We start from the raw sequence: 24,595 nt of genomic DNA, 5'->3' as shown, positions 1-24,595 counted from the left end.
ATCCTGTACAACGGTTTTCTTTCATCGATCGACTTCCCACTCTGCCTTGAGGCCTTGTCTTTTACATCCAATTCATTCCTCACCTCTGGACTCGAATATCTTGTGCATTGTACCACGCCCCAGCGGCCTTTTGCGCGCTATGAAGAGCCCGCCTTGTGAGTATGGCGAAGAAGCCATGGAGGAGTTCGACCTACCATCGTGAGTTCCCCCAAGGGTCTATTTATCTTCACCTTGCTGACGTCCCATAGCCTCTGGGAGACGAAGAACGACGCCGACATTCTTCTTACAATGGGTGCCAGCAAATGGGAACTTCATGACAAGGCGGTACGCGGAAAGAGCGGCTTGATCGACCACATCCTAGAGATGGTTCAGATGGTAAGCTCCTCATGCAGCGTATCGTCTCGCGAGGTCTCGCATGGCCTTCAAAGTGGCTTTGACTACTAACGGCCGTTTCCAGAAAGAAGGAATAAGAAAGATTCCACTGAAGGAGCGCATGTTCCCTCATTCAGCTCTGAACACAGTGTTGAAGTACTTCTACTTTGGAGGTGGGTGATTTCTTCGGCCTTGAGAAGGCGGAGTGTGCTGACCATTAGCAGAAAGCCTGATCACGGAAAAGACTGAAGTGATAGACCTCCTCTCCTTGTACGAGGTGTCCGCGACACTCGGCATTCTCCCGTTGCAAGAGAGGATTGCTTTCCAGGCAGGCTACTTGCTTGGCGAGATCCTCTCCAGTGGCACTGACAGAATGGGAGATTTCTACATCGTCATCGAGGTCATCATTGAGGAGCAGGACGACTTGTGGGTTTTCATGCACGAGGAGATGCAGCGAGCACTTAGCCCCTATCTCCTCAAGCTTCTTCAACAGGACACCTTCGTGGACCTCATCAAACAGAACCCGGCATTCTGTTTGGAGATTCTTTCCACCGCTGTTGATCGCATCGAGATACTCGAAGACGCTACAAAGGAGGTGACTAGTGTGAAGGGCGCGAGTGACGTCGGCACTCAAGCTGTGATCGAACATGGCAGTGGTATTCCGAGACGTTATGGTAGGTACTTGGTTGTCGAGTATCGGCTCCGCCTTCACTGACACAAAGAAGTCGAAGCAGGAACACAAGCAGACATTCCGCTGCCGCACACCCCGAAAACCATCCCTTCGGCTACAGGTAACGATGACCAGCACCCATGCTCCGACGATGAGACGATTCCTCGGCCCAGAAAGCGCGTATCCATGGTAAATTTGGGCACGGAGTTCATCAGTCGACCGGATGATGCTAAACACTCTTCGCAGTCTATCCCTGGACCGGCGAACAAGTCTAGAACGGCGGAGAATCCCAATCCCACCTCCAAAGATGCCAGAGGTAAGTCCTTTTCCAGCCATTCGGCGAGTTCTGGATCCATTTTCGAAACACTTCGGGATCCTTTTCACACGTTTCACAGGCTGATTGTGCGATAGTGAGCCAAATTCCGCAAGACTTCAAGTTCGACTTTCAGGCAAAGAGCCCCGAGGTCAAGAGTATCTCAACAGGTATCAACCAGAGCCAGGTATGCAGTCTTTCGGCGACGCCGAAAGTGGTCACTGGAAACGGGGCTGTTCCGAATGTTCGCCCTCAATCATCATCATCATCACATGCATCTACTCACTGGGAGTCTTGCAGCGAGGGTGGTGAGAGAGCCGTCCCGGTCACCGAGATGAGCAAATCAATCGCTACGTCTGCCTCTGTCGAGCTTTCATCGCACATTGGTGTAGCGCCAGAGTCTCAATCCAAAGATGAGAAGGCACAAGTTGGCTCCGGAACCAAGAAAGACACGATTTTGGGGAATTTATCGTTGAATTTCTCTAGCCATATTCAGGGGGTATGCCTACCAATTTCGCTGCCCGAAGACTCCGGTGCCCGTCAGCCCGAGCAGACTGCAGTTCCAGCCAGTTATGAGCGGTCAAGTCGCTCATACGCTTTCAAACGCGACAGCCTCCCTCGAGGCTTTCAGTTCTTCCAGTCCTCTAGTGGACCGCAGCCAGGGCAATGCGATGTCTCTACTTGCAAGGCTGCTTCTAGTCACTCTCAGGAAAATAAGACAGCTGTTACGGGAGTCGTCGAAAGACAGCGAAGAGAATACGTGTTGCGCGGGTCTGAAGTCACACAGACCGAGGGGACATCTGCTCCCGCCATTCCGGAGCGGCCAAGTCGCCCGTACGGCTTCCATAGCGCAGACCTACCACGAAGCTTCAAATTCTCTGAGGGGGCCCAAGGAGAGCACTCCAAAGAGCCGAGTGTCAAAGCATCAGGCAGTAAGACACCTAACACCAAAGCCTCCACCAGCTGCGCTCAGCAGAGTACCTCTTCGTCTTCCCACACCAGAGTGAAGCCGAGCCCTTGGAAAGCCGACAAGGCAACGGCGAAGCAAATGAGAAAAGGACGGCTGATAGTCGAGCCTCCTGGTGAGTTGCCAAAGCCGTTCAACTTTTGGTGGTGCGGGGTTCTGCCTTGCCACTGGCTGCTCTGTTATCCAAAGGCCTTCTTCTCACCATCACCACAGAAATCTCCTCCAGCTCACGAACAAACTTCAACCTCGAAGGGGACAACTTGGAGGAATGCTGCAAACCTTCTTGAAGTTGACAGATCTCCCGAAGTTCATCAGGGAACTCAGTGACGCAGCATCATGCGAGTTTTTGGCCGGGATTCAGTATCCAAAGATACTGTATGAGTACTGGATGAGCGACAGGAATGTTAGGAGAGGATGCATTCGAGGACAGAGGCATCCAACACGTGTTTATCGGTACAAGGTATGGAGATCCCTACAGAACATCGCAGAGTATGACTGACATCACCTCAGTGCTGAAGGTTTCCACCCAAGAAACAAACCCTTGTGGATCATGTATCCCTGACCATGATGGTCTGAAGGTATTGGAGTCTCAGAGGGGATGATGATGGAAGAAGCAAGTGAATGTAGTAGCGGCCATCACGGAAGGCATGGCATGATACAGACTTCCCAATGTCAGGGTAGCCTCGTAGATAGATCAAGGCCAAGAAGACCGAATGCAATTTACTGCCTACAATTGGGCCTTCTCCGTCCGGTTGCCCTGCTCGTCAAACCAGATCTTGGTTCCCTTGATCATTGACTCCTGCAATGCCGCACCGATCTTGACAGCAGCCACTGCTGAAGTCAACTTGATCGGCACAGGCTTATCCTCCAACACACTCTCGGTAAACTCAATCGCCTCGGTCGTGAAAGCAGCCCTGAACCGATCCCAGTACGTTTGCGGCAGCTCTTGCCGGATGCCTCCCGGTGTGTAAATCTTTACATGGTTCTCCGCCGGCAACAGGTTGACGGACAACTTGCCCTTGGTACCAATAATCTCCGTTGAATCCTCCTGGCCCGCGGCCATCATGCGCGAAGCATACAGATACGCGATGCGCCCATCGTAAAACTCGACCGTGCCAACAGCGTTGTCGCGATCGTTGTGCTTCCGCAAGTCCGGTTCGACGGCTGTGATGCCCACGGCGTGGACGGACTTGACCTTGGTGGTCTCCTCGTCAAAAAACCAGAGCGCGAGGTCAATGTCGTGGATACTGCAGTCGACAAAGATGCCGCCCGAGAACTGGGCGTAGGCGACGAAGAAGCCTGAGGGGTCGAGGACGTCGCAGGTCTGGCTGCGGAGGATGGCGGGGCGGCCGATGAGGCCTTGTTGCATCTTTGCGTGGGCGTCGCGGTAGGAGGCGTCGAAGCGGCGGGAGAAACCGCACATTACTTTGAGATCTGGGCGTTTTGCGGCTGTGTCGACGACGGTTTGTGACTGTGGCCGTGTTGTTAGTTCCCTCTCGCCGCACATGTTCAGGTGGGAAGGACAAGACACTTACAACTTCAACAGTAGTGCCCAATGGCTTCTCGCACAAGACGTGCTTGCCCTTCTCAATGGCCTTGTTGGCCTGCTCGGCGTGGACAGAGGTCGCGGACGCCACGCAGATGGCCTCTAGGCCTTTGTGGGCGAGCATGTCGTCGTAGGACTCGTAGACGGTGACGCCGTGGGGGGCGAGGTTCTCGGCGGCCCATTGGCGCTCACTAGCGTCGGGGGAGCTGACGGCCACGAGAGTCGCGCGGGGCACGTTTTGGTGAAAGTTGAGAGCGTGGCGCTTGCCCATGCGGCCGAGGCCTGCGACGCCTACTGAGAGCTTCTTGGTTGACATTTTGCTTTCTTTGCGGTTCTGGTGACGTTTCGTGTGGTGATTACTGAGGTGGTCGTAGTGTAGTCCGGTGTTCAGGGTTTGACTTGTGATCGTGAGGAGGGTGGATTGCGGTCTATGTCTATGTCTATCTTCTCTGGTGCGCAAATCGAACGGGAGCTTGACGGTCGTAAGGGTACTAAAGATGAAAGAATCTACGAATAATGGCGGTGACGAGGACCGGTGGGATGCTTCTCCTCTCTAGTCTAAGACCATTGGCGCAAATGTACGACCTGGGAGGAGTCGAAAGGTACCGAGGACGGCTTAACATAGCTCTACAAACAATCAGGGACCTCTGGTGTCTTATATTTCACAGCCTTTCATACGGAACCTCACCGTCCTCGGAGCTCTATCGGAAACCATTTCCCGACACGAATAAAGAGCTCCATCGCGGGGCACCTCTGACGCCGTTGAGGGGACCATCTCATGCCAATTGACCAGTGGGAAAGTGGAAGCGCATGTCGGAATCCCACAAAAGCGCGCTCAGGAGTCAAGACGCGTCGAGGAGCCCACGTGAACTTGCAGCAATGCTGAGCTGTAAGAAAGCTTTGAGGCATCTCGAAACTTGGCTTGCAACCGGTGTAAGACAGCCCACTTTCCCCTTTTTGCGAATGAGGCAGGTGGGGGGTTAGAAATGAACAAAAAAGAGCTTCGCATTGGTTGCTCAGCTTATCGGGGCAAGTTTCCCCGAATCTCGAATTGGCGTCTGCGGTAATTTTGTCCGGTCTTTATGTCTTACGGGCAGATTACGTGAACGAGACCAAGCTCTGCGTATAAGCTCGCCACCACACGACTAAGTATGGTACACTACGAATATACCCCAATATCCCAAAGCTAAAGAAGAAACTAAGAAAAACTTGTTGGGTTTGTTTAGGAACCTGGGGTAGCCGACAAGTGTGCGTTCCAGAACTGGTCATGCCCTGCATGTGTCACAATCTTAGAGGTAACATGTATTAACCCGCATTACGGATACGGGGTAATGTCCGTGTTCAATGAGTCTATCTGATCCTCCGCATTACCTAGATCCGCTTTGTCGGGATCACCAAATTCCATCCCCGTACTTCACCCCCTCCCTTTTCCCTATCCTTGGTGCCGGTTTCCTGGGGTACGGGGTAACAAGGGGGATCAGATGACTGGAAATGAAGTCGTTTAGTCCTGTCTGTACGTGCCCTTATCCCCATGTTTGTTACGGAATCGTCTCCGTGATTATTGGCCGTCCATAATAAGACATGTAGGCACACCTACGGGCAATTTTCGGAATCCTAATCCCGAACTTTTCATGTAACGTGCTGTGACTAAAGACACAAAAAACATCAACGTGGTATTACTGCAAGGTACAGTAGGCAATTATGTTCAGTACTCAAAGACATATTCAGTCATGAATCGTCCTCCCACCCCCACGCCCTCTTCAAGTGTGACTGTGCCGAAGCAGTGGGCCACATGTGCTCAACATCCGTCTTGACTAAAATATCCAATAGTGCTTTTTGCTCGGCATATTCGACGAACCTGTCCCCGCACGCCGTGACACCCATACAGGCCGTGAACATGGCTGGTATCGTCTGCTTGTTTGATAGCGCGGCGCCACATAGTTCTCGGACTTGCATACGAATGTCGTTCTTAAGTTTCCCATGTTAGCTAGATCTCAGGTCGAGATTGGTAGAATGATTGGAGCCGCTTACATCTAGCTTTTTTCGAGCTCGGATTCGACTAGGTCCTATCTTGGGAATGCTCTCGTCGTGGCACATCAAGAGCGCTCGTGCTAACGCCCCATGCACATTTCCGATTACTGGCCTATGTTAGTGGGCTCGTTCACTATGTCGCCACGAGCAAAAACTGGAAAATAAGTCCTAGCTTCAGGGAAGGGAGAAAACTAACCGACTGCATGATTAATGTAAAAGATTTGCGGAAACACCAAGCCTGAAGCAAGGTCCGGCTCAGAGTACGCGATAGGCAGCCAAGAAAGCGGCCTCGCGCGTAGCCAGTTATAGTCATACTCAACCAGCCGCTGATACTCGCTCTTGCGGTTCTCCACCTCGCCAAAACAGAACTGCACCACCTCGGCGCAGTGCACGACGATGCGATTCGCCCAGCAATCGTCATCAGTCGGCGAAAAGGACCGGTCAATGAAGAGGTGGTCGAGCTTGACCTTGATCGGCCGCTGCGTCGCAAACGCCATGGTAATTTCCTGCCGGAGGCCTACCCAGAACGAAGCCTGTCGGAGGGAGCTCGGCGGGTCGAGGGCGGATGCGTTTTGCGTGTTCATGAAGAGCTGGATGCCGAGAAGATGGCCCTCGTGGTCTGTTCCGATGAGCGGGACATCGAGCTCTTCAAGGGTGCGGAGGAGGATTGTCGCCGCGAGGAGGTCATCGTTCGTAAGGGCCGACGAGTCGTTTGAGATGGTAGTGAGGTGTTTGAGGCATTCTTGATGGTAGCGGTCCGAGGCGTAGGGGTCATACTGTTCATGGAGGCTGAGGTGGCGGGAGGAGAGGGCGAAGATTGCGTTGAGGAGGGTTGGACATGTTGTTGCTCTTCGGGGAACGACGATTGCAAAGTGCCGTCTTGCGTCGCATAGATCGAACTGAAAAGGGGGTTAGAACAGCCGTGGAGTTGCCAGATCATACTCCCTCCGAAGGTAAAAAGCGTATGACCACTCACCCAGGTGCACATGTACTCTAGATAGTACTTCATCAACCTCACCTCATGAGGCTGCGTAAAAGGAAACACGACATCGTCATGATGCTCAAAGTTGGCCAACCCGAGAGTTGACCCGGATGGAATAGCGCTGTAAACAGATGGCAAAGTTGTTGGTGTCTGCACCTGCACCTCTCTCCAACTCGCAGCCGGCGTAGAGGCGGGTTGGCTGTGAGGACTCGGGACTAGAAGCCGGGCATCACGATGATCTCGGCTATGCGAGTCGATGATGAGAGCCGGGGATGCGGATGCGGCGTCATCGGGTTGCCGTTGTTCTCGGCGTCGTTGTTGTTCTAGATCCACTAACAGCGCGGATGATGATAATGATGAACCAGGATCAGGATGTGTCGCTGGCAGTGGTACCCGCCGACCCTCCGCCGGTGCAAGCTGCGGCTGTAGTGCTGCCGGTGGATGGAGTTGCAGTTGCGCTTGTGGTTGCGGCGGCGGGCTGCCGTGTTCAGACCAATAAAGAGCCTCAAGTTCCTGGGTTTCATCGACAAAGTGTACTATGTGACCGAGTTAGGCAATTTTGACAGGAAATAAACGATGTCGGGATAAGCTTCGTTCCAAGATGATTCCAAACAAGGCATTTCTCGCCGTTTTTGCTCGTAGATCTCCTCCTCATTTTCCCCAACTTCTCCAACTTGCAAGGTCTTGGAGGTGGGACTGGTAAACTTACATCGCCGCGGATAGGGCACCCACGTCTGCTCCGTAGCGCTCGGCGTCCTAAATCAGCGAGACAAAACCCATAGTAAGCGATCAGCGTTCCCGCAAAAAAAGCAGTACAATATGGCGCATTACGGAGTCTAGAGTTGCAGATTCGTTCCCGTGACGAAAACGAAATGGGGGTACAACGTATTGTAGTGGTAAACGGGGCGGGCGAGACCATTATCTCGGTTCCGCTTTGCGCAAATCTTGACTCTTGCTTCACCAATGTCGCAACTCGCACATTGTGTAGGATAATTCGCAATTGAGCGGGGAGCGACTGGGGTGCCACAGAGCCAAGTACAAGTTTGCCAGAGTTGATGATAGGGAATGAGAGGAATTTGGCCGTCACTTACTCAGTGGCATGCTTGAATCGAATTGCGGGGGCCGGAATACAGTCCTTGCCAGTTGCTCTGCATCGAATACATGATTTCAAGTAGACGTCGGGCCGAGCAGAAGACGGAGACGCATCGTCATCTGTGCTCCACGCGCATTTGAGATGTTGCTTTTTGCAAGTCTATTGTTCATGTTTATTAGCTTTGGAGTTGAGTATGTCCGCCAACGTAGGTACGGTGGGAGTCGGAATGGGATGCAAAGTCCGACCGGCAGGCAGTCCAGTTTGGTCATCTCATCCCACAGATTCCACATCGCCAACCCCAGATATCTCAGTCAGCAGCAATTCCACAACTTCTGATTGCTTAGGCGAAATCCGGGGTAGAACACGGATCACGGAGGGTCGGGCGTGGGCGACAAACTCTGGGGAAATGGGGTGAAGAGCCAAAGCGAATAGGGCCGACTTACCAGACATGTCGTCGACATGATTTGACTCCCACCTCTTTCAGTCTCTTTTCGTCCTGCCTTGTCGCAGTTTCGTGAAATTGAGACGATCACGACGATGTAGGGAAGTTGGGGGATAAAAGCATTTCCTCCTTGGTGAAATCAGGAAATCTATGCATCGGGGCAAGCTGCTTGTTAGTGTAAAAGAGGAAGAAAGCTCCTAGTCTCTCACCCTAGGCCCTACAGCCGTCGGTGAGGCTCCTTCGGTTCAAATTTCCACGCCAACCATGTCCTGGCCTCCTCCTCCTAGCCTATGACGAAAGTGTTAATGCAGGTTGGAAATGGCCCCTGACTCGTGTTGGGGAGAGGCCACCCCCTGGTCGGCCAGCCCCCATCCAAATCCATGGAGGCTCGGCACTGCAAATCCACGGCCAGATTCCGGAGTATTCTGGTATTTCGAGACATAGCGTACAGAAACCCCACCTAACCCGTCAATTCCCCACGGGCAACTCATGTGCGAGAATCTTCTGACAGACGGCCCCTGTACTGCGTGGAAACCGCGTTCTTATCAGCTTGGAATTGCCAGAAGCACGCAGAAGACTCTAATCATGTGCAGCCAGTATCTTGTCCTCTTCGACGTCCTTCTATAGTCCCACCCAGGCACTCCGTGGTCGATGGTCGAACGGTGCCTGGAAGGGCGCACATCGTCTGTTGAGTTTTGTCATCGAACTTGATCTCGAACGCGTCTTCAATTCTTCGCAAACACCCCCAAAACTCCAACTGCCAAGTTCTCCAAATACCGTGGGGCTGACGAGGGCGGGCATAACCCCGGCCGTATTCTGTCTCTCGCTGGTTCGTCGTCAGTGCCTGAATTCGTCCTCTCTGCCGGACGGATGGCCGAGGGGTGCCCCATGCTGTCCGTGTCTGTCTCTCTTCTTCCCACCCCCGTATTTGGTGTAGCGTGAGTCGTGATTGGCGTCTCCGCGCAAGGAACGCTGGAAGCCTGACACGGTTTCCCCAATATCCCCAGAAAACCCATCTTTGAAGCACACCCCGCGATTTAGCGGCTCCTCCACGTCCATTCTTGACCAACTAGCATCCGGCCATTGGTCGTGGTACTCGTGGCGGCTATTGTGCACAAGCGTATCCGTAGCGTTCCTCTTCCCCATCCCGTCCTGTCCTCTCCCCCCCGGTGCCCACCCTCGTCACTCATCAAGGCTCGGCGTAAACAAGTATCTACGGCTTTCCAAAGATGTGGATCCCCCCAACCGTGCCCCCTAGGCCGTCAATGAATCTACTTGACGGGCGTAGTCGGGATGGCTTGGCCATGGGCCAGGCGGTGGCCCCGAAAGTCTCAGAGTTCTATAAAGACGACGTTGCGTGCCATGCTTGACGTTGATCTCGACTCCCTCTCCTGCGACTCAGGCGGGTTCGACCAAAGCTTCTTCCTTCTTCTTCAGAGATACCCCTCCCGATTTCTTCTATTCCAGTTTCATCAGACTGAACCGGTCTGTCGGATTCGTGTAACCTAAACCTCGTCCCTGGCTCATCCAGTGCAACTCCAGAACCTCAACCTCACGGCTCAGTCCGAGTGAGTTCATCCCAAGGACCCCTATACACCAGCTTAGTCACAAACCTGTTTCACTACACCACATCCATACAGCGAATTATGAAAACTTTGTCGAACTCCCCTCATACTGACGTTTCCACAATAACAGCTCAAAGATGGGTGCACGATCAACCTCCGCCTCCGAGGTGGAGAAGTCCTCAACCAACTACCCAGGCGTCTCTACCGAGCAACAAGAGACCGTCCTCTCCGATGCCTCCCTCGAGCCATACGGACCCTCTGGCTTCAGGGGAATCTTCGCATCCCACTATGTAGCTCTCTGCGCTGCCTTCTCGGCAATCGGTGGTCTCCTCTTCGGTTACGATCAGGGTGTTATTTCAGTTACCCTGGTCATGGACCAGTTCCTCGAGCGTTTCCCAGAGGTATCTGACCACGCTGCTGGCTCTGGCTTCAAGAAGGGTCTCATGACTGCCATGATCACTTTGGGTGCCTTTATTGGTGCCATGAACCAGGGTTGGCTTGCCGACATGATCTCCCGAAAGCGATCCATTATGGTTGCTGTTGTCATCTTCACCATTGGCTCCTCTATCCAGGCTGCGGCTGTCAACTACGATATGCTCGTTGGAGGTCGTTTCATCGGAGGTTTGGGCATCGGCATGTAAGTTTTGTCAATTTCCCCTTTCGGAACATATCGAATACTGACAATTCTAGGCTTTCCATGGTCGTCCCCCTCTACATCTCCGAAATCTCACCTCCCGAAATCCGCGGTTCTCTCCTCGTGTTCGAGCAACTTTCCATCGTCTTCGGCATTGTCGTAGCCTTCTGGATCACCTACGGCACCAAGGACATTCCCAACCACTGGTCCTGGCAGCTTCCCTTCCTCATTCAGATTCTCCCTGGTCTCTTGCTCGGATTCGGCGCCGTCTTCCTTCCCTACTCCCCTCGCTGGCTGGCATCCAAGGGCCGCGAAGAAGAGGCCCTCTTCAACCTGGCCAAGCTCCGCGTTCTTCCCGATACCGACCCGCGCGTTCGCCGTGAATGGATGGAAATCGTCTCCGAGGCTCGCTTCCAGTCCTCGATTCTCGCTGAACGCCACCCTACACTCGTTGGAGGCGGTAGCATTGCCAGCACTATCAAGCTCGAGTTTGTTGCTTGGGGAGATTGCTTCAAGAAGGGATGTTTGAGACGTACGCACGTTGGTGCTGGTCTCATGTTCTTCCAGCAGTAAGTTCATGTTACAGTGACAAAGAGTCGATGTTTGAAGGTTTGACTAATATTTCGATAGATTTGTCGGAATTAACGCCTTGATTTACTACTCACCAACTCTGTTTGCGACGATGGGACTCGACCACAACATGCAGCTGATCATGTCCGGAGTTCTTAACTGTGTTCAGCTGGTCGGTGTTATCCCCAGTCTGTGGACCATGGATCGGTTCGGACGTAGATCGCTGCTGTTGACGGGTGCCGTGGGCATGACGATCTCGCAGGCCGTCATCGCTATTCTTGTCGGGCTGTACTCGAACGACTGGCCCAGCCATACTACTCAGGGATGGGTCAGTGTGGCTTTCTTGCTGATGTACATGTTTGTCTTTGGCGCAACATGGGGACCTGTGCCCTGGGCTTTGCCTTCCGAGGTGTTCCCTTCATCGCTCAGAGCCAAGGGCGTTGCCATTTCTACTTGCTCCAGTAAGTTGATAACGGCCTCTTGCCATTCAGTCCTATTTCAATTGCTGACACTTATGTTCCAGACTGGATCAACAACTTCATCATCGGTCTCGTTACTCCTCCCCTGGTCCAGGGCACCGGTTTCGGCGCATACGTCTTCTTCGCTGCTTTCTGCCTCCTGGCCTTCGTTTGGGTTTGGTTCTGTGTGCCGGAGACGAACGGAAAGACTCTTGAGCAGATGGACGAGGTGTTTGGTGACCGTACTGGACTTGACGACGTGGCGAAGAAGAACCAGATCTTCCGGGAGGTTGTGGATGAGCAGACCCATGCCACGGTTACTCTGTCAGCTTAGATACTTCTGAGTGATATAGAGAGGAAGCAAATGATACTGAATGTAGCAATCATTGGTACTACTTTTGGTACTCAAGAGACTACTCACAATACGATGATGTTAAGATCTACCCACGGCTTCTTCGTGTGAAGTATGAAGTTTACGTCAGCGTAAAGAATGGAGAATATGGTTACCTATGTGTGATAGAGCAGGTATCCCCTTTTAGAATATTCGTTCCATTAGTAAGTGAGTATCCCATCGAGTGCTACAAGGCGATAGTATATCTGAGTGCGGGGGAAGAACTAATCAGGCGTTATTCCGATTTATTTTCACTATATCCGCAAATCAAAAAATTTATATCTTAGAGAATTTAGAGAAAAGCTGGAGACCATTGTACTGTCGCCTTGTAGTACTCGATAGGATACCACGGTCTTCCGGCTTCTTGAAACATACGCAAGATGGTGCCCCGCTAACCTGGAAAATCAGGCAAGGTTGGCAAGTACTGAACTTCACCTGGGTGTCCTTACCATTTACCTTGGGATGAAAGGTGCCTCCTTGTTGTTTATGCCCCTCCGTGCGCCGCCAAACTCCCGCAATCCTTCCGAAGTCATAGTGGTGATGGCCTAAAGGTATGATTTTCGTTGTGAGGGCTACTGTTCGAACCGGTGTTCCGTCACAGTTCGGCTCCATTCCTTCTGATCAAGGAACAATGCTTCCTTGCTCTCAATAACTTGATATCTTAGATGTCTCATCTGTAGTGTGACCAAACATTGAGATGGTCAGGCTAATTCTCAATGGATTTCTCAAATGAAACAGATAGAACGATAGTTGGGTATGTTGGCTTGCTTTAAAACTATAATACAGAGAAGTTTTGATATTGTACAAATGTGCCTTCTGCCTGATATATCGGACCTGCCGTAGTGACAGCGCTGGGGACAATGTCATAAGTCAGTGGCTCATCTGCTCCTCTTCCTCCGAACCCTTCCACGCCACTCCAGTTGCTCCGCTCTACGGTAGAGGTTGCCCCTTGTTGGGATATTGGTGAAGTGAGCTGGGATGAAGTTGGGGGGCCAAGCATCGGTGTGCTATGGGTAATGATTTGCCTCGGTGTCCCGTCCTGAAACCCCGGCCAAGCTGGCAATGGCCTCTGAGAGACGGGTGCGTTTGTTGCGAATGAGTATGTTTGCGTCATGGGAGTACTATCTGAGTAGGACCGTGAATGACCTTGGGTCGATCCCATTCGCTGCCCCATACTGGTGCTTGTCGCCATGACAGGTATCTTGACGCCGGCGTGGCTCGGGTTCGGGCCCCACGGTCCCGGTGGTATTCCTCCTATCTTTCTGGGACCACTATCGGAGGTTTCTGGCGGATATGACTGTGAGAGTATGCTCGATGGCAATGGACCGAAATGGAAGCCTTGGATTCGCTGGCGTACTTCGACAGGGTATCTGTTGAAGAACTTGTTCGTTTGCGAGGGGATGTAGCCAGCTGTACCCTTCCCTAACAACTTTGCATGCTCTTTCGTGAGCTCTTCGAGGTACGCTCTAGACGATCGAGAAGATTCGGCCTCGTTGCCGATTGCCGACAGCTGGTATAGGCACTTGCTAACGAGTTCGGAAGAAGACGAAAAGGTCTCTGCTGCCATCGGAGAGCTGGCGAACGAAGGAAGTCCGATTCCAGCGCCTTGGTCTTGGCGGTCGTTGGTATAGTGCATCCCGTGGACGTGAATCGTTCCGGCCGTGAAGATGCAAAAGGAAATGAACGCCGGAAGTTCCAGCAACTTTGTCTGCATGGCGTGGTCGATCAGCTCAATGATTGCCGTGGCGTGTCGGAAGGCGACTTCCGTTGCCTCGATCACCCAGTGTTGTATCATCATGGCCCCGGCCGGCTCGCTAAGGTGCAAGGGGAGAAGCGGGCGGTAGATGAGGCAGTGCACCAGGTGGTAGATGATTTGGCACTCGAGCATGGTGTTTGCTTCTGCTCCTCTCGGGTCTTGGTAGAGGTAGTCCGGGTTGCGGCTGATTTCTGCCGCCCATTGATCGAGATCATGCCGGATCTTGTGGCGATGTGCGAATGCTGCTTGTGTTGTTGGGTCCGTCACGAGCAGGTATCTGTTGGCGTCGGAAAGGATGTGGGCGACCCATACCATCTTCTGTAGCCCGTTGTCTGGGTTGTCTGCGCGTTCGCTTGGAGGCTCGCATTCGACCGTCAAAGAGCACTCGTTGTTTGGTGGCCAGCCAGCCGGTGAGGCTTGTCTGGACGACTGGATAGTCGTCTTGACGAGGGCATCGTCAATGAGTGAGGGTCTCTCGAGCCATGTTGATACGAAAACATTCATCACGTAGCAGGTGCAGAACAACCTCCTCCTCATCTTGCCCTGCGTATGGTTGTAATCGTCGTGTTGTTCTGATCCTTGGTACAACTCGAGCGCCAGGACTACGCCCACAGCTTGAGCTTCGGTTTTTCCGTTAGTTCAGTGTAAAGAAAAACGATCACACTCTCTCAACACTCACAAAGTACGCTGTAGGCTTTACGGCCGTTCCCCATTGCCGCAAAAGCTGTCACTAGCAACAGCAAAGCCTGACAGTTTTCGATTGTAGTGTCTCCTAAGTCTATGTCCTTGAGAGCCCAAGAGGCGTACGTTTCTGCGGAAACATGGCTGCTTGGCCCTCTACCGGGCTGTTCTGAAAATCTACTTTCATGTCAGGTTCATATGGTTTTAGTATCCTGATGGTTGCAAATCTACCTAGTTGACACTGCACAAATAGCGTACAGTAACGACTTTGGCATCTTGTTGTTTCTCAGCTTCTGTCTAGTGACCTCCTCGTCAAGGATACGGTACGGATTGCGGTGGAAGTGCGTAAAATAGGTGTCCACTAAGCCTTCTGCGTTGATGATGAATGGGAACTCACTAGCTCTTTGTCAGTCGGGTAGGTCCTTGGAAAAGTCGATGGATGTGAGATCGTTCTACATACTTATTGGCCCCAAAGCTTCCCTCGTGAAAAGCACTGTAGGGAGAAACATCTGATGATGCAGAGCCACAAGGGTCGGCACTGTTGTTGCTGCTGTAGACATACAGTTCGTTGAAATCGGCTGGAATAGCATCGGAACCAGGCGGGGTTGGGGTCTTGTCGGATTTGAGGAGCTCTTCGAGGCCATCGATTCGTTTGATCAAAGCACTCAGCGACTCTTTCTTGGGACCTCTCTTTTTTGGGACACCCTCTGGATTAAAGATTAGTTGTTCTGATGCACAACGACGGTGATGATGGACGACGGAGTTTACCATAGAAACATGACCTCTGATAGAGTTGACAGACTCCACACGCTGGTAACGCTCTGTCGCATTTGATCTGCACGAGGGCGGGAAGCCGATCAGAAAACAATCTTATCTGCGGCAGTGGAAACAAGATACCTTGCGGACTTGACATGGCTTGCAATTCATCACACCCCGTGATGTCTTGGTAGCTGGGCTGTCCTGAGGACTCTGCGATTGTTTTGTGCCCGACATGTTTGCACAGGATAATGTCCGTTGTGCAATGAAGTGATCTCGAGAGCCGAAAAAGTGCCAACCGTCATTCCAATCAAGTTCAAGAACGTGCCGGCATGGTCGATAATAAGTGTGGCTGATGTTTGGCTTCTAGGCTGGTCCAAAACATCACATCCAGGCTGAATCGAGGGCGATGAAATCCATGGGTCGTGTTCCGGCACCAACATTCCCGGGTGGGACGCTTGTTTTATGAAGTCATGTATTGTCTTCGCGGTATTTTCTCCAAGTAGTTACTCAACCCCCTCGCTGTGATACCAATTGCACATGGGGAAACTTCAGATGAGCTTATCCTCTCCCCTGAGCTTTCCTCGTTGAAACTGTCTTCACACCGCGGCCTGGTGGGGGTGGGCTTGGGAAAACAAACATGTTCGCTAGGGCCAGGGACCGCCCAGCACCGCTGTTCAAAGGTTGGGCCAGATGAAGTAGCCCCCTAGAAGAGCTCCAGAATCAAACGTTACCTTGTATGCAGTAGTGTTGTGTTCAGAACTTCAGAGGGGCTTGCGTCGCTAACCGCTGGGATGGCACAGACATGTCTGCCATCTGTGACGACTGACGTCTTGTGACAAGTGGCTAAGTGTCAATACATCAACTTCAGATGAAGCAGACTGAGACGAGTGTAAGGTGCCTAGTCCATCCACGGAATGATGATGAGGTACTCTTTTTCACGATTTGCGTCTTTTGGGAACCAGCGATGCCCTGGTATCTACCATCCCGTTGATTGCCGCGTCACCGTGAACGCGGTTAGTGCACATCATTCCTCGGTTGTGCCCAGCAGTTCTTCTCCGCATGTGAGCAGATCATAACAATCGATCGCTAAAGAAGTCAAAGTTGACACCGCGCGGGTGGGCAACCTGCCATTCGATAGTTTCACGGTAGATAATGTTGCAACGCCTCGTCGTATGCGGGGCTCAAGCGAAGTCCATGTCGAACTGGTAACCATTCAGAGATAGTTGTTAGTAAGATGATGTGCCGAAATTACCCACCTAGGTTAGTAGTAAATAAGGGCACTGCTGTTGCTTAGACAAAATGCATCACATCCGGACCGATTGCGAGTCGACTCTTTGGTCTTTGGCCATGACTTTGGTAAATTGCTGCCTGCGTGAAGTCTTCTCAACAATTCAACATGACCTGATCTTCAACCATGATTCCATTCCGACAAGCGAGCTTTGGGCATCTGTGGATCTCCTAAAAAGGTTATTTCACTTGTAGATCACGACCCAACCCTACGGACTGAGGCTTAGAGATCAACAAAAGGTCTTAACTGACAGTGTTATTGAATCCGAGCACAAACCACATCGGGGCAGAGGCACCCAGTTTCAGTTCCCGTATTCTAACACCACCTTGGGCGCGTGCAACCTCATGCTACTCGCAACGAATCTTGGCCCGCCCAAGAGTTGGAAGCAGTCGGTTGTTTCCGCTTATTACGAAGAGAAGGGTTTCCTGTCAGCTGTCATCCTAAACTCGTGGCAGCTCCGGCGTATCGATTCACGAGACGCTTGGCAGAAAAAGAGTATTGGTCCCGAAGGATCAAATAAGCTTGTTGCAGGTTGGGAGCATGGAAGGTCCATGACCAGATTCATAAACCTGAGACAGGAACGCGGCGATCGGTCTGGGAGCTCCCGGCTATCGACCAGGGGCTCTGTGAGCTGTCTACTAATGTCTTCTCCGTCGGCGTTTTGGGGGGAGAAATTCCGATGTGATCCGGTTTTTGGTATATTGCCCATTCCACTTGTAGTGTCGCACACTCCATTGTCGTCTCGACGAGTAGCTAAAACATGCTCACTCGCGGACTTGGGATGGCGTTGAAAGGGGAGCGCGGTATTCGTTCGGGCACAGCGCCCGAATGCTGCTGTATTCAACCGATAGGCCGCCGGGCTTCGAGCTCCCCCGCCGCCGAATATGGGGTATCATTGAAGTAAGGACTCCGCCCCCGATCTGCTGTCTCTTTCTGTGCCGGGTGATCCGCTTCGTAAGGAGGCCTCTCCGACCGCGCAACTACATGTGACTCGGTCTACAGCTACCGGATGGTTTAAGACGTGCACTCGGCCGAGCCACATTAGTGTTGACTTGATATGCACGACTTCTGATGTCGTGCCTTCGAGCCTGTATGTGGTATATGCTCATATTAATCACAAAATAGGCTTCCGGGTCTTTCAGACACCACAACATGGTAGGTGCATGTGTAATACCCCACGCAGTTAATCTCTGGGTTTGGGCTGACTTTGAGGCGCTCGAGCAACCTCACCTTACTGACACACGCTCGGAACTGAGACCCGACGCAGATGCCACATAGAATCAGCTTCTCCGCCTGTCTTCAAGGCTGTCATATCAGTCCGGTACACTAAGGTATGTCAAGACCATGTTGGGATGAGGACGTTTGACATGTCAGACCCCAGTGCGTCGGGCCAAAAGGTACCGGAGAACTTCACATCGTGACTCTGACTAGTTTCGTCTCTTTTCATAAGACATCCCACGGCTTGGCAAATTGATTCATTTCTTTCTTCCAGCGATTGGGACTTCACGACTTTGATCGCAAAGGCGTTGATGCTACACATGGTTCCTCAAGATTGCCGCCATCTAAGATTCTGCAAAGGAAGGTTACCATCGGCACTTTAGGCTGCTAAACTGAAGTCGCGACTAAAACGATTAAGGACTCTAGTGGGTTCTACTGGCGCTCTAGGGGCTTCGATTGCAGGGAAAGAAGAACAGACCTTAGCGTTGCGTCCAGCATTGTGATCCGCGTCAAAATTTGAGTAAACTGTTCAAGTCAGGGTTTAATCCTCGAGGGTTTTTCGGGCCTTCTCTTGCATCAATGATCATACGATCGTTAACACTTTTTTGACGCGGTTCCATCCTATGAAAAGTCTGTTCGCGGCCTCAATATTTGGATGATTGGTTACGACATCAAAGGGCTGATGTTAAGGTTTGCCGCTAATGTCAAGTACCGTGGTGATCGAATGTGGATGCAAGAGAGCCTCACTGAGTGGTTGGTATTGCATGAAACGGCATTGCCGATAGTCTGCAGCGAGTTGTTACCTGCAGTCCATAGGGGTAGTTACTAGGGTCGTCGGACTCGGACATCGCATAGCGAGATGCGCATAGCGCTGTCTTTCCAACGCTCAGCCTTTCCCAATGTAGTAATTACATGTAAGCGGTCTCTTCAAGCTAGTAAGGCAAGTCAACGCAAGCATTCAGCACATACTCATTGATCAAAATAACGCATTCGGGGCCTCGGGCCGAGGAAGTGGACATTCGCAGATCGAATACACGAGCTCGCAGCTTCACTTAGATGTGGACTAACGATCACCATCTGCTCTTCGGCCTTCAGGTTGCACTACGTGCTGCATTGACTTCTTACATGATGAGATTCATGCACTGGCAGATCCCCAGCTTATCCTGAAAGAGAGAAAAAGGAGACCCCAGAAGTATGAGGTATTTCTTGGGAAACTCGAGCGCCAATAGTAGCAGGGTACACCATGGAGTTCTAGGCCATGCTCGCATGCAGTGAAGCTCAAGATTGTAACCAGATAGTTTACTTGTCTGGTTCTCCGGGCTATGAGTGAAAGTCAACTTCGTACGACTGCGGGCTGCGGGCTGCGGTGAAGCCGTAGATGGTTCTAGACTCGATTTTACAGGTCGATCGAAAGGATAATCAATTATCCCTACAATGGCAGAAGCGCCAGTAACTTTCACAAAGACAGGAGACTAAAGCTGGATCTTTCTGTGGCCCAAGTGAAGCGCCAGTACCAGCAAGAAACAATAATAGTTTCCATGACTCAAGCTGTTCACTCAATTGCTATCCTCAACTCCGCTATGCCAATGTCTTAATCCATTACATTACAGGCTGTCATTCTCGAGTATGGGTGGTCAGAATAGTGCCTTGATTCAGGTTCAAACTGGAGATCGTTTCGCTCTGTAGCCAGAGTAAAGGAGCCTAAGACTAGGGTTGAGAGTCTAACTGAAGGCCAAAGGACGAAATAGCCAGTGCTTTGGCAACGATCAATGTGTATACATGCAAGAGCACACTTACCGTAACACAAGGGATGAGTCAAGTGCGAGACTGACACACTATGGTTTGGAGCTTGTTACGTACATAGTTCTATCCGAAAGAACTCCTGGAAAGACAGCTATCCTAATTTCAATCAAACTTCAGGTTGTTTTACCTCTATACAGGATCCACCCAGAACAATAATTGGGTAGAGAAATACAAGCGTAAACGACAGAACACATATTTATGCGCTCTTGATTGCAATGAAAGAAGTGACCATTGAATTATGCTTTACTGATTCAGGTCAATGTATGAGCAGTGAGCGACCTTTCTCGCTGAAACACCAGCCAGTCGCTCCCATCATCAATGAGGTCTAAGATGAAATGAGAAGAGAAGTACATGTACGCACTCATAACGATCTCCATGAAAATTCTTGATTGTTCGTCTGTTTGATTCGTGAAGGTGTACGAGGTTGTCAAGCTTACCTCGGATCTCATATTGGTTTATTTGCTGCTTCCGTAATACTCGGTAATATGTTATGCTAGGTAAGGTAGTCTACGAAGGTATCCTAAGCCAGGTAGTAGCTGCGCTTCACTCAACGCAATCAACGCGTTCATAACATCAGACTTGGATTGATTGAGCGTCGATTTATAGGAGCTAGTTGTTTTGATTGTTGAGTTGATTGATAATGTTGTGTTGAGAGGAGCGCTGAGAAGTAGTAGGGAGTTGAAGCAGAAGGTCTCCAAATCTGCGAGACCTGTACCAAGCTTGCTGTGGGCATTTTTTGAGAGAAGCAGTGTTTTCAGTCTTTAGATCTCACATTTATAGATCACACTCAAGTACTATTAGACAAAAATTTGATGAGTCGGTCGGATGGGATGGCGTCCGGCTTCCCCACCGGCCTGAAGTCATAGACGGACCCACCTTCCCCGGAGGCATAATACGTACTTCGCCGGAAGCTTCGGCGTGGAGACCCCGCAGCAGCCTTATACAACGGGATCTTGGCCCGTACTTGCCCTCTATGGAGTTTGATTCAACGGCAGATTATGGATTGGGCAGGATCACAAGCAGTCTTGGCCGAACCTTCGAGCATTCAAAAAGGGGCTGTTGCAAATCATGCCGATCTATTGTTAGTCTAAAGATTGCTTGAGGTATCTAGAGAGCATGGGAACCTATTCTCGTTAAGCTCATTGTGCGTGCAATCGCTGTCTCGAGTCATTATTCAAGCAATCGGCCGACTTCCATAAGCACGTAACCCAAGGGTGTACGGAATGTGTCGCGCTTTTTGAAAGTTAAATCTTGGAACCAGAAGATGCGTCTCTAAGCCCTATCCGACCGAAGGTTTTACTGAACGATCAAAGACTAGAAGGTCTTGAATCTCGCATCAAATCGTCGTCGTCACAGGCGGCACCCGATTATCCTGGTTGATGAGAACAAGAGTTGGATACATCTCGCAAGGGACTTCTTGATTACGAATGCATGGCCAAGCATTCGCGTCAAGGACGTATTGTACATGACTTTTCACCAGTAGCTCGGCAGCTTTCCGGTGTAGCGGCGCCACTATCGCGTTATTGGAAGAAGTTTCATATCAAAGTCCATCTGCATCAGGCTAGGAGAACAACAGGCAGAGTGGAACCCATCTCTCAGAAACGACGTCATTTTCAAGATCTGAAGACCCTGACCAAACGGCCAGGGCCCAAAAGCAAGAACCGTTCACCGTAGGTGTGGCGCTCGCGGCTCACGTTAAGCGACCCATCTCAGTCCCCTATCGCGGAAACTACTGCAGACCAATCCTGCCTCACGTTTTGTAGCGACGAAGGGCCGACGTGCGCTCGCGCGGCTGACGTGAATTTTGAGGTCAATTTAGACACCTCACCGCAGGGTCACATAATGATTCTTGTGTGCTTTGAATTGCCAGTGGTCCAGATATTGCAGGAAAAAACGGGAAAGGCTCCATTGTCTCGGAGCAGAACCACAGAGCCACAGGTTCGCTCAACATGTCACACCGTTCTGTGACCCGAACTGACGCCCCTCCTCCATCTTTCTCCTCAGGTTCTCTATCATCCCCTCATCCCCAGTTTTTCTCTAGTGACAGCCAAAAGTCCACCGTAGGCTGCCTCTCTCACCTTCAAACCGGACTCTGACTCCGACCGTCACGAAGCATTTCTCTTGCACCTGACAGGCGGGTAGAGAGGCCCTGCGTTCTTTTGCAGTTGCTTCCAGGATCTCGATCCACTCCAAGTACAAGAAACTTGGTTTCTCGGTGTGGGGCCGAATTTGCAGAATTTTCCGGCCCGGTCAATCGGCGATGCAATCGGCTTGGCACTTCCGCCTCCCGTGCTCTGTCACAACAACACCAAAAAAAAAACTGAAAGATTGATGCTCGATTGAATCGATTGAATCGAGTACTACTTACTTGATGGCAAAAGAAGATCTCCTTATTGTCCCGGGATATGGGCAGTCTCAAACAAATCCAATCTGTCCTGGGGTGGAGTTTCCATTATGAGTCTTAATCTCCCGTCCAAAACTCACACGAGTCTACCCGATGTGTGAGACTTTAACTCCGGCGTTGGATTCCCCCGATGGATTTCAGGTCAGCGAACCAATATTTCTACCATTCGAGATACATCGCAAACGCGCATACGAGGACCCGGTTTTCCCATGCGCCAGGCATCACTCGTCCGATGTGTGGAGACAAGCGGTACAGACAATCCTTCCAAGACGCCAAAGAGAATGCACAGTCAGGGTCCTGCCTTCTTCGGTTGACGTTTCGATGTCCTAAAAGCATGTGCTGTTATGAAGATCTCTGCAAAATTGCAGTGATAGACGCTGCGTGTGCGTTGTACGTCAACAAAGGGGCCTGAAACATAACATGGAAACCACGTTCTGCCAGGGACCTCGACAGTTGACAGCTTTGTCAAACCGAGTAGTTGGTAATGAGATCGGCAGAACTTTGGCCCATCGTTGAGGCTATCACCAAGGTTAAAGGCCTCCAAATGACATTCGCGACTCATAGAGAGAGCCTGAAAAGTGATCATCCACTGCAATACGTCAGTGTACATAGAGATGCCTGACACAAGATGCAGAAGATTGTTGCGCCAAGTAGGTCCAACATCGGCCTCATTGCCCATTTTGCGCAAACGTCAACCAACAGACTGTATGTTTGTGGGCCCCCGAGTCAGTTCATTTTGGGTTTGGGTGAAATTTGACTGGACGTTCAAACCACACAGTTTTTGTCCACACAGGCCCATTTCTCCAGTTCAGTTCATGCGGGAATGCGGGTGAAAAACGGACTTGACACGAGGATACAAAGGCCCGTCAGTTTTTCCGTTCGTTCTCGCCGGGCCTTGGAAGTTTTTTGTCGCATTTCATTGGTGTTGGTGCGAAACTTCAGTCGGCTCGCTGTGGGCTTGGCTCGTCTGCTGATGCGCCTGGCGCGCCTCTTCGGATTGCCCAAATGGGTAATGCCGAGAAGAGAGAAAACTCCTACAGTGTCGACGTCATCCCGAGATACTTGGATAGTGTAGATCGGAGTTGAGATTTCAACCTTTAGCTCCAACAGCCTCCACAGTTAGCCGCCATTGGTCTTGGAGACTGGAAGCCATAAGAAATGAGGATTCACAATACCAAGGGATAAACATTGAACAAGCAATGGACAAGAACATTGGCATAGCTGCCAATGCCCGCGGTTCGTCTTGTCAAGGCTTGTGCTTGTAGTGCTTATTCTTAGCATCTAGTCAAGCTTTTAGCATCCTAACGACATGTGCTCGGTTCAGCATCTGCTTAATTACTCCAAAGCGACATGGGAATCACGAGTCGGAGAAAAAGACAAAACAAAACCTAAAGTCTAACCTCCAGAAATCAATATAGCCTGAACCAGTACGTCATGTGGTCCACCAATCTCGACGCACCTTGCTACCAACAACTGCCGACATTGACAAATCGCGTGCGAGTATTTTCAACTTGAAACCTGGTTCTGTCGCCCGTCGTCCCCACGACCGCAGGTCCAACTTAATCTGCCAAAGCAGCCAAAGAGAGAGATGACAATGGCCGGGCGAGCAGATAATTGAGAGTCAGAATCCGCAGCTGCAAGCGCTCTCAGCGGTTACGATGCTACCCTGCCTTCTCAGTTCTTCCTCTGGCCAAGTCCCGTGTCCTCGGCGCTTCTCGAGAGGGAGGGCGGCGGTGGTCGGCTCAAGGTTGCCGCAGGGTTCGCACAGGGCCCCCTGACTCGCAGACGGCGCCGCTCGGACAGGAATAGTTCCAACCCAAGTCTGACTGAGCCAACGGTATTGGCCCAAGTTTAGATGTGAGATGCACAAAGGGCACTCTCGAGTCTCGAGGTACTTTTTCCCTTGCATTACTTATCAGTCTGCTATCAAAGTCTTCAAGGTATGACGTCGTAGTCTCCAGTACTTCTCCATCTAAACTCCACCGACAATGTACGATTATGGACACAATTGCGGCTCTTTTGGGTACTCTTTGCTCCGCTTTCGCACTGGTGCTGCCTTATCCTTTGGTCAAGCACGGGCGTGATGGCAAAGGTACCATTCTCGCGTCGGTGTCTCTCCGAATTCTGCCGCGCGATAGGACGGAAACTCCACGAGTGTTCGCGTCTCAGAGCGGTGAAGCCACCGTATTGCAACGTCTTGTAATGTACGAACCCGCAAAACTCTTACCCTTCCCGGCGCCGTATTGGCTACAAGCGGCCCCGCGCGTTCCATGACGGCGTCTTGGCCGGACCTGACGACATGTCACCAACCGTTCTTTGTGTCCTCCCCTCGGGCCCCATTGTCCACCCCCGTGGAACCGGATGTGGAGTCGTTACCCCCCTCCTCAAGGTCGGAGAATGTCCCCTCCCCTCCAGAGGGATCTTGGATCGTACGGGGATTGGGGGAAATCGGGGCAGCCTTTCGTGGGACGGCTGGGGATTGGCTACTTGGGGTTTTCTGGGTTCGGTGTAAACAGCACCAACGCCAGGGTCCGAGGCTGGCACGAGTAGCCATGTTACCATGTCAGTGCAGGTTCGGGCATGTACTTGCGTCTTGTGGTATGAGCGTGAGTGGTGAGGAGAAAGAAGTAATTCCTGGCGTCGCGCTGAAAT

At 51.5% G+C, this 24,595-nt stretch overlaps 5 protein-coding genes across 5 annotated transcripts; 2 read left to right on the top strand and 3 right to left on the bottom strand.

Moving 5' to 3' along the window:
- Positions 1 to 139: 139 nt before the first annotated feature.
- On the top strand, positions 140 to 2,609 carry CABS01_02470 (uncharacterized protein; the record flags this gene model as incomplete). Its single annotated transcript, XM_060535848.1, has 7 exons — positions 140 to 198; positions 249 to 375; positions 458 to 545; positions 597 to 1,046; positions 1,107 to 1,358; positions 1,454 to 2,437; positions 2,512 to 2,609. The coding sequence occupies 7 exons, from the start codon at positions 140 to 142 to the stop codon at positions 2,607 to 2,609; spliced, it is 2,058 nt and encodes a 685-aa protein (XP_060396153.1).
- A 440-nt stretch (positions 2,610 to 3,049) lies between these two features.
- CABS01_02469 (myo-inositol 2-dehydrogenase) lies at positions 3,050 to 4,184 on the bottom strand (the record flags this gene model as incomplete). Its single annotated transcript, XM_060535847.1, has 2 exons — positions 3,050 to 3,793; positions 3,858 to 4,184. 2 exons carry the CDS (start codon positions 4,182 to 4,184, stop codon positions 3,050 to 3,052), a joined length of 1,071 nt encoding a protein of 356 aa, XP_060396152.1.
- Positions 4,185 to 5,596: 1,412 nt separating this feature from the next.
- CABS01_02468 (uncharacterized protein) lies at positions 5,597 to 8,435 on the bottom strand (the record flags this gene model as incomplete). Its single annotated transcript, XM_060535846.1, has 7 exons — positions 5,597 to 5,836; positions 5,900 to 6,006; positions 6,096 to 6,798; positions 6,876 to 7,417; positions 7,591 to 7,637; positions 7,973 to 8,133; positions 8,418 to 8,435. 7 exons carry the CDS (start codon positions 8,433 to 8,435, stop codon positions 5,597 to 5,599), a joined length of 1,818 nt encoding a protein of 605 aa, XP_060396151.1.
- Positions 8,436 to 10,118: 1,683 nt separating this feature from the next.
- Positions 10,119 to 11,977, top strand: CABS01_02467 (uncharacterized protein; the record flags this gene model as incomplete). Its single annotated transcript, XM_060535845.1, has 4 exons — positions 10,119 to 10,618; positions 10,672 to 11,184; positions 11,246 to 11,646; positions 11,709 to 11,977. 4 exons carry the CDS (start codon positions 10,119 to 10,121, stop codon positions 11,975 to 11,977), a joined length of 1,683 nt encoding a protein of 560 aa, XP_060396150.1.
- An 832-nt stretch (positions 11,978 to 12,809) lies between these two features.
- CABS01_02466 (fungal specific transcription factor domain-containing protein) lies at positions 12,810 to 15,242 on the bottom strand (the record flags this gene model as incomplete). Its single annotated transcript, XM_060535844.1, has 4 exons — positions 12,810 to 14,410; positions 14,470 to 14,648; positions 14,730 to 14,867; positions 14,932 to 15,242. 4 exons carry the CDS (start codon positions 15,240 to 15,242, stop codon positions 12,810 to 12,812), a joined length of 2,229 nt encoding a protein of 742 aa, XP_060396149.1.
- Positions 15,243 to 24,595: the final 9,353 nt, after the last annotated feature.

This window comes from Colletotrichum abscissum (genome assembly GCF_030869225.1).
Source record: "Colletotrichum abscissum strain IMI 504890 chromosome Unknown Scaffold_4.1, whole genome shotgun sequence".
Taxonomy (NCBI): Eukaryota; Fungi; Ascomycota; class Sordariomycetes; order Glomerellales; family Glomerellaceae; genus Colletotrichum; species Colletotrichum abscissum.
The sequence above is the reverse complement of the archived record's forward strand: the minus strand, read 5'-3'. Positions and strand labels throughout refer to the sequence as shown.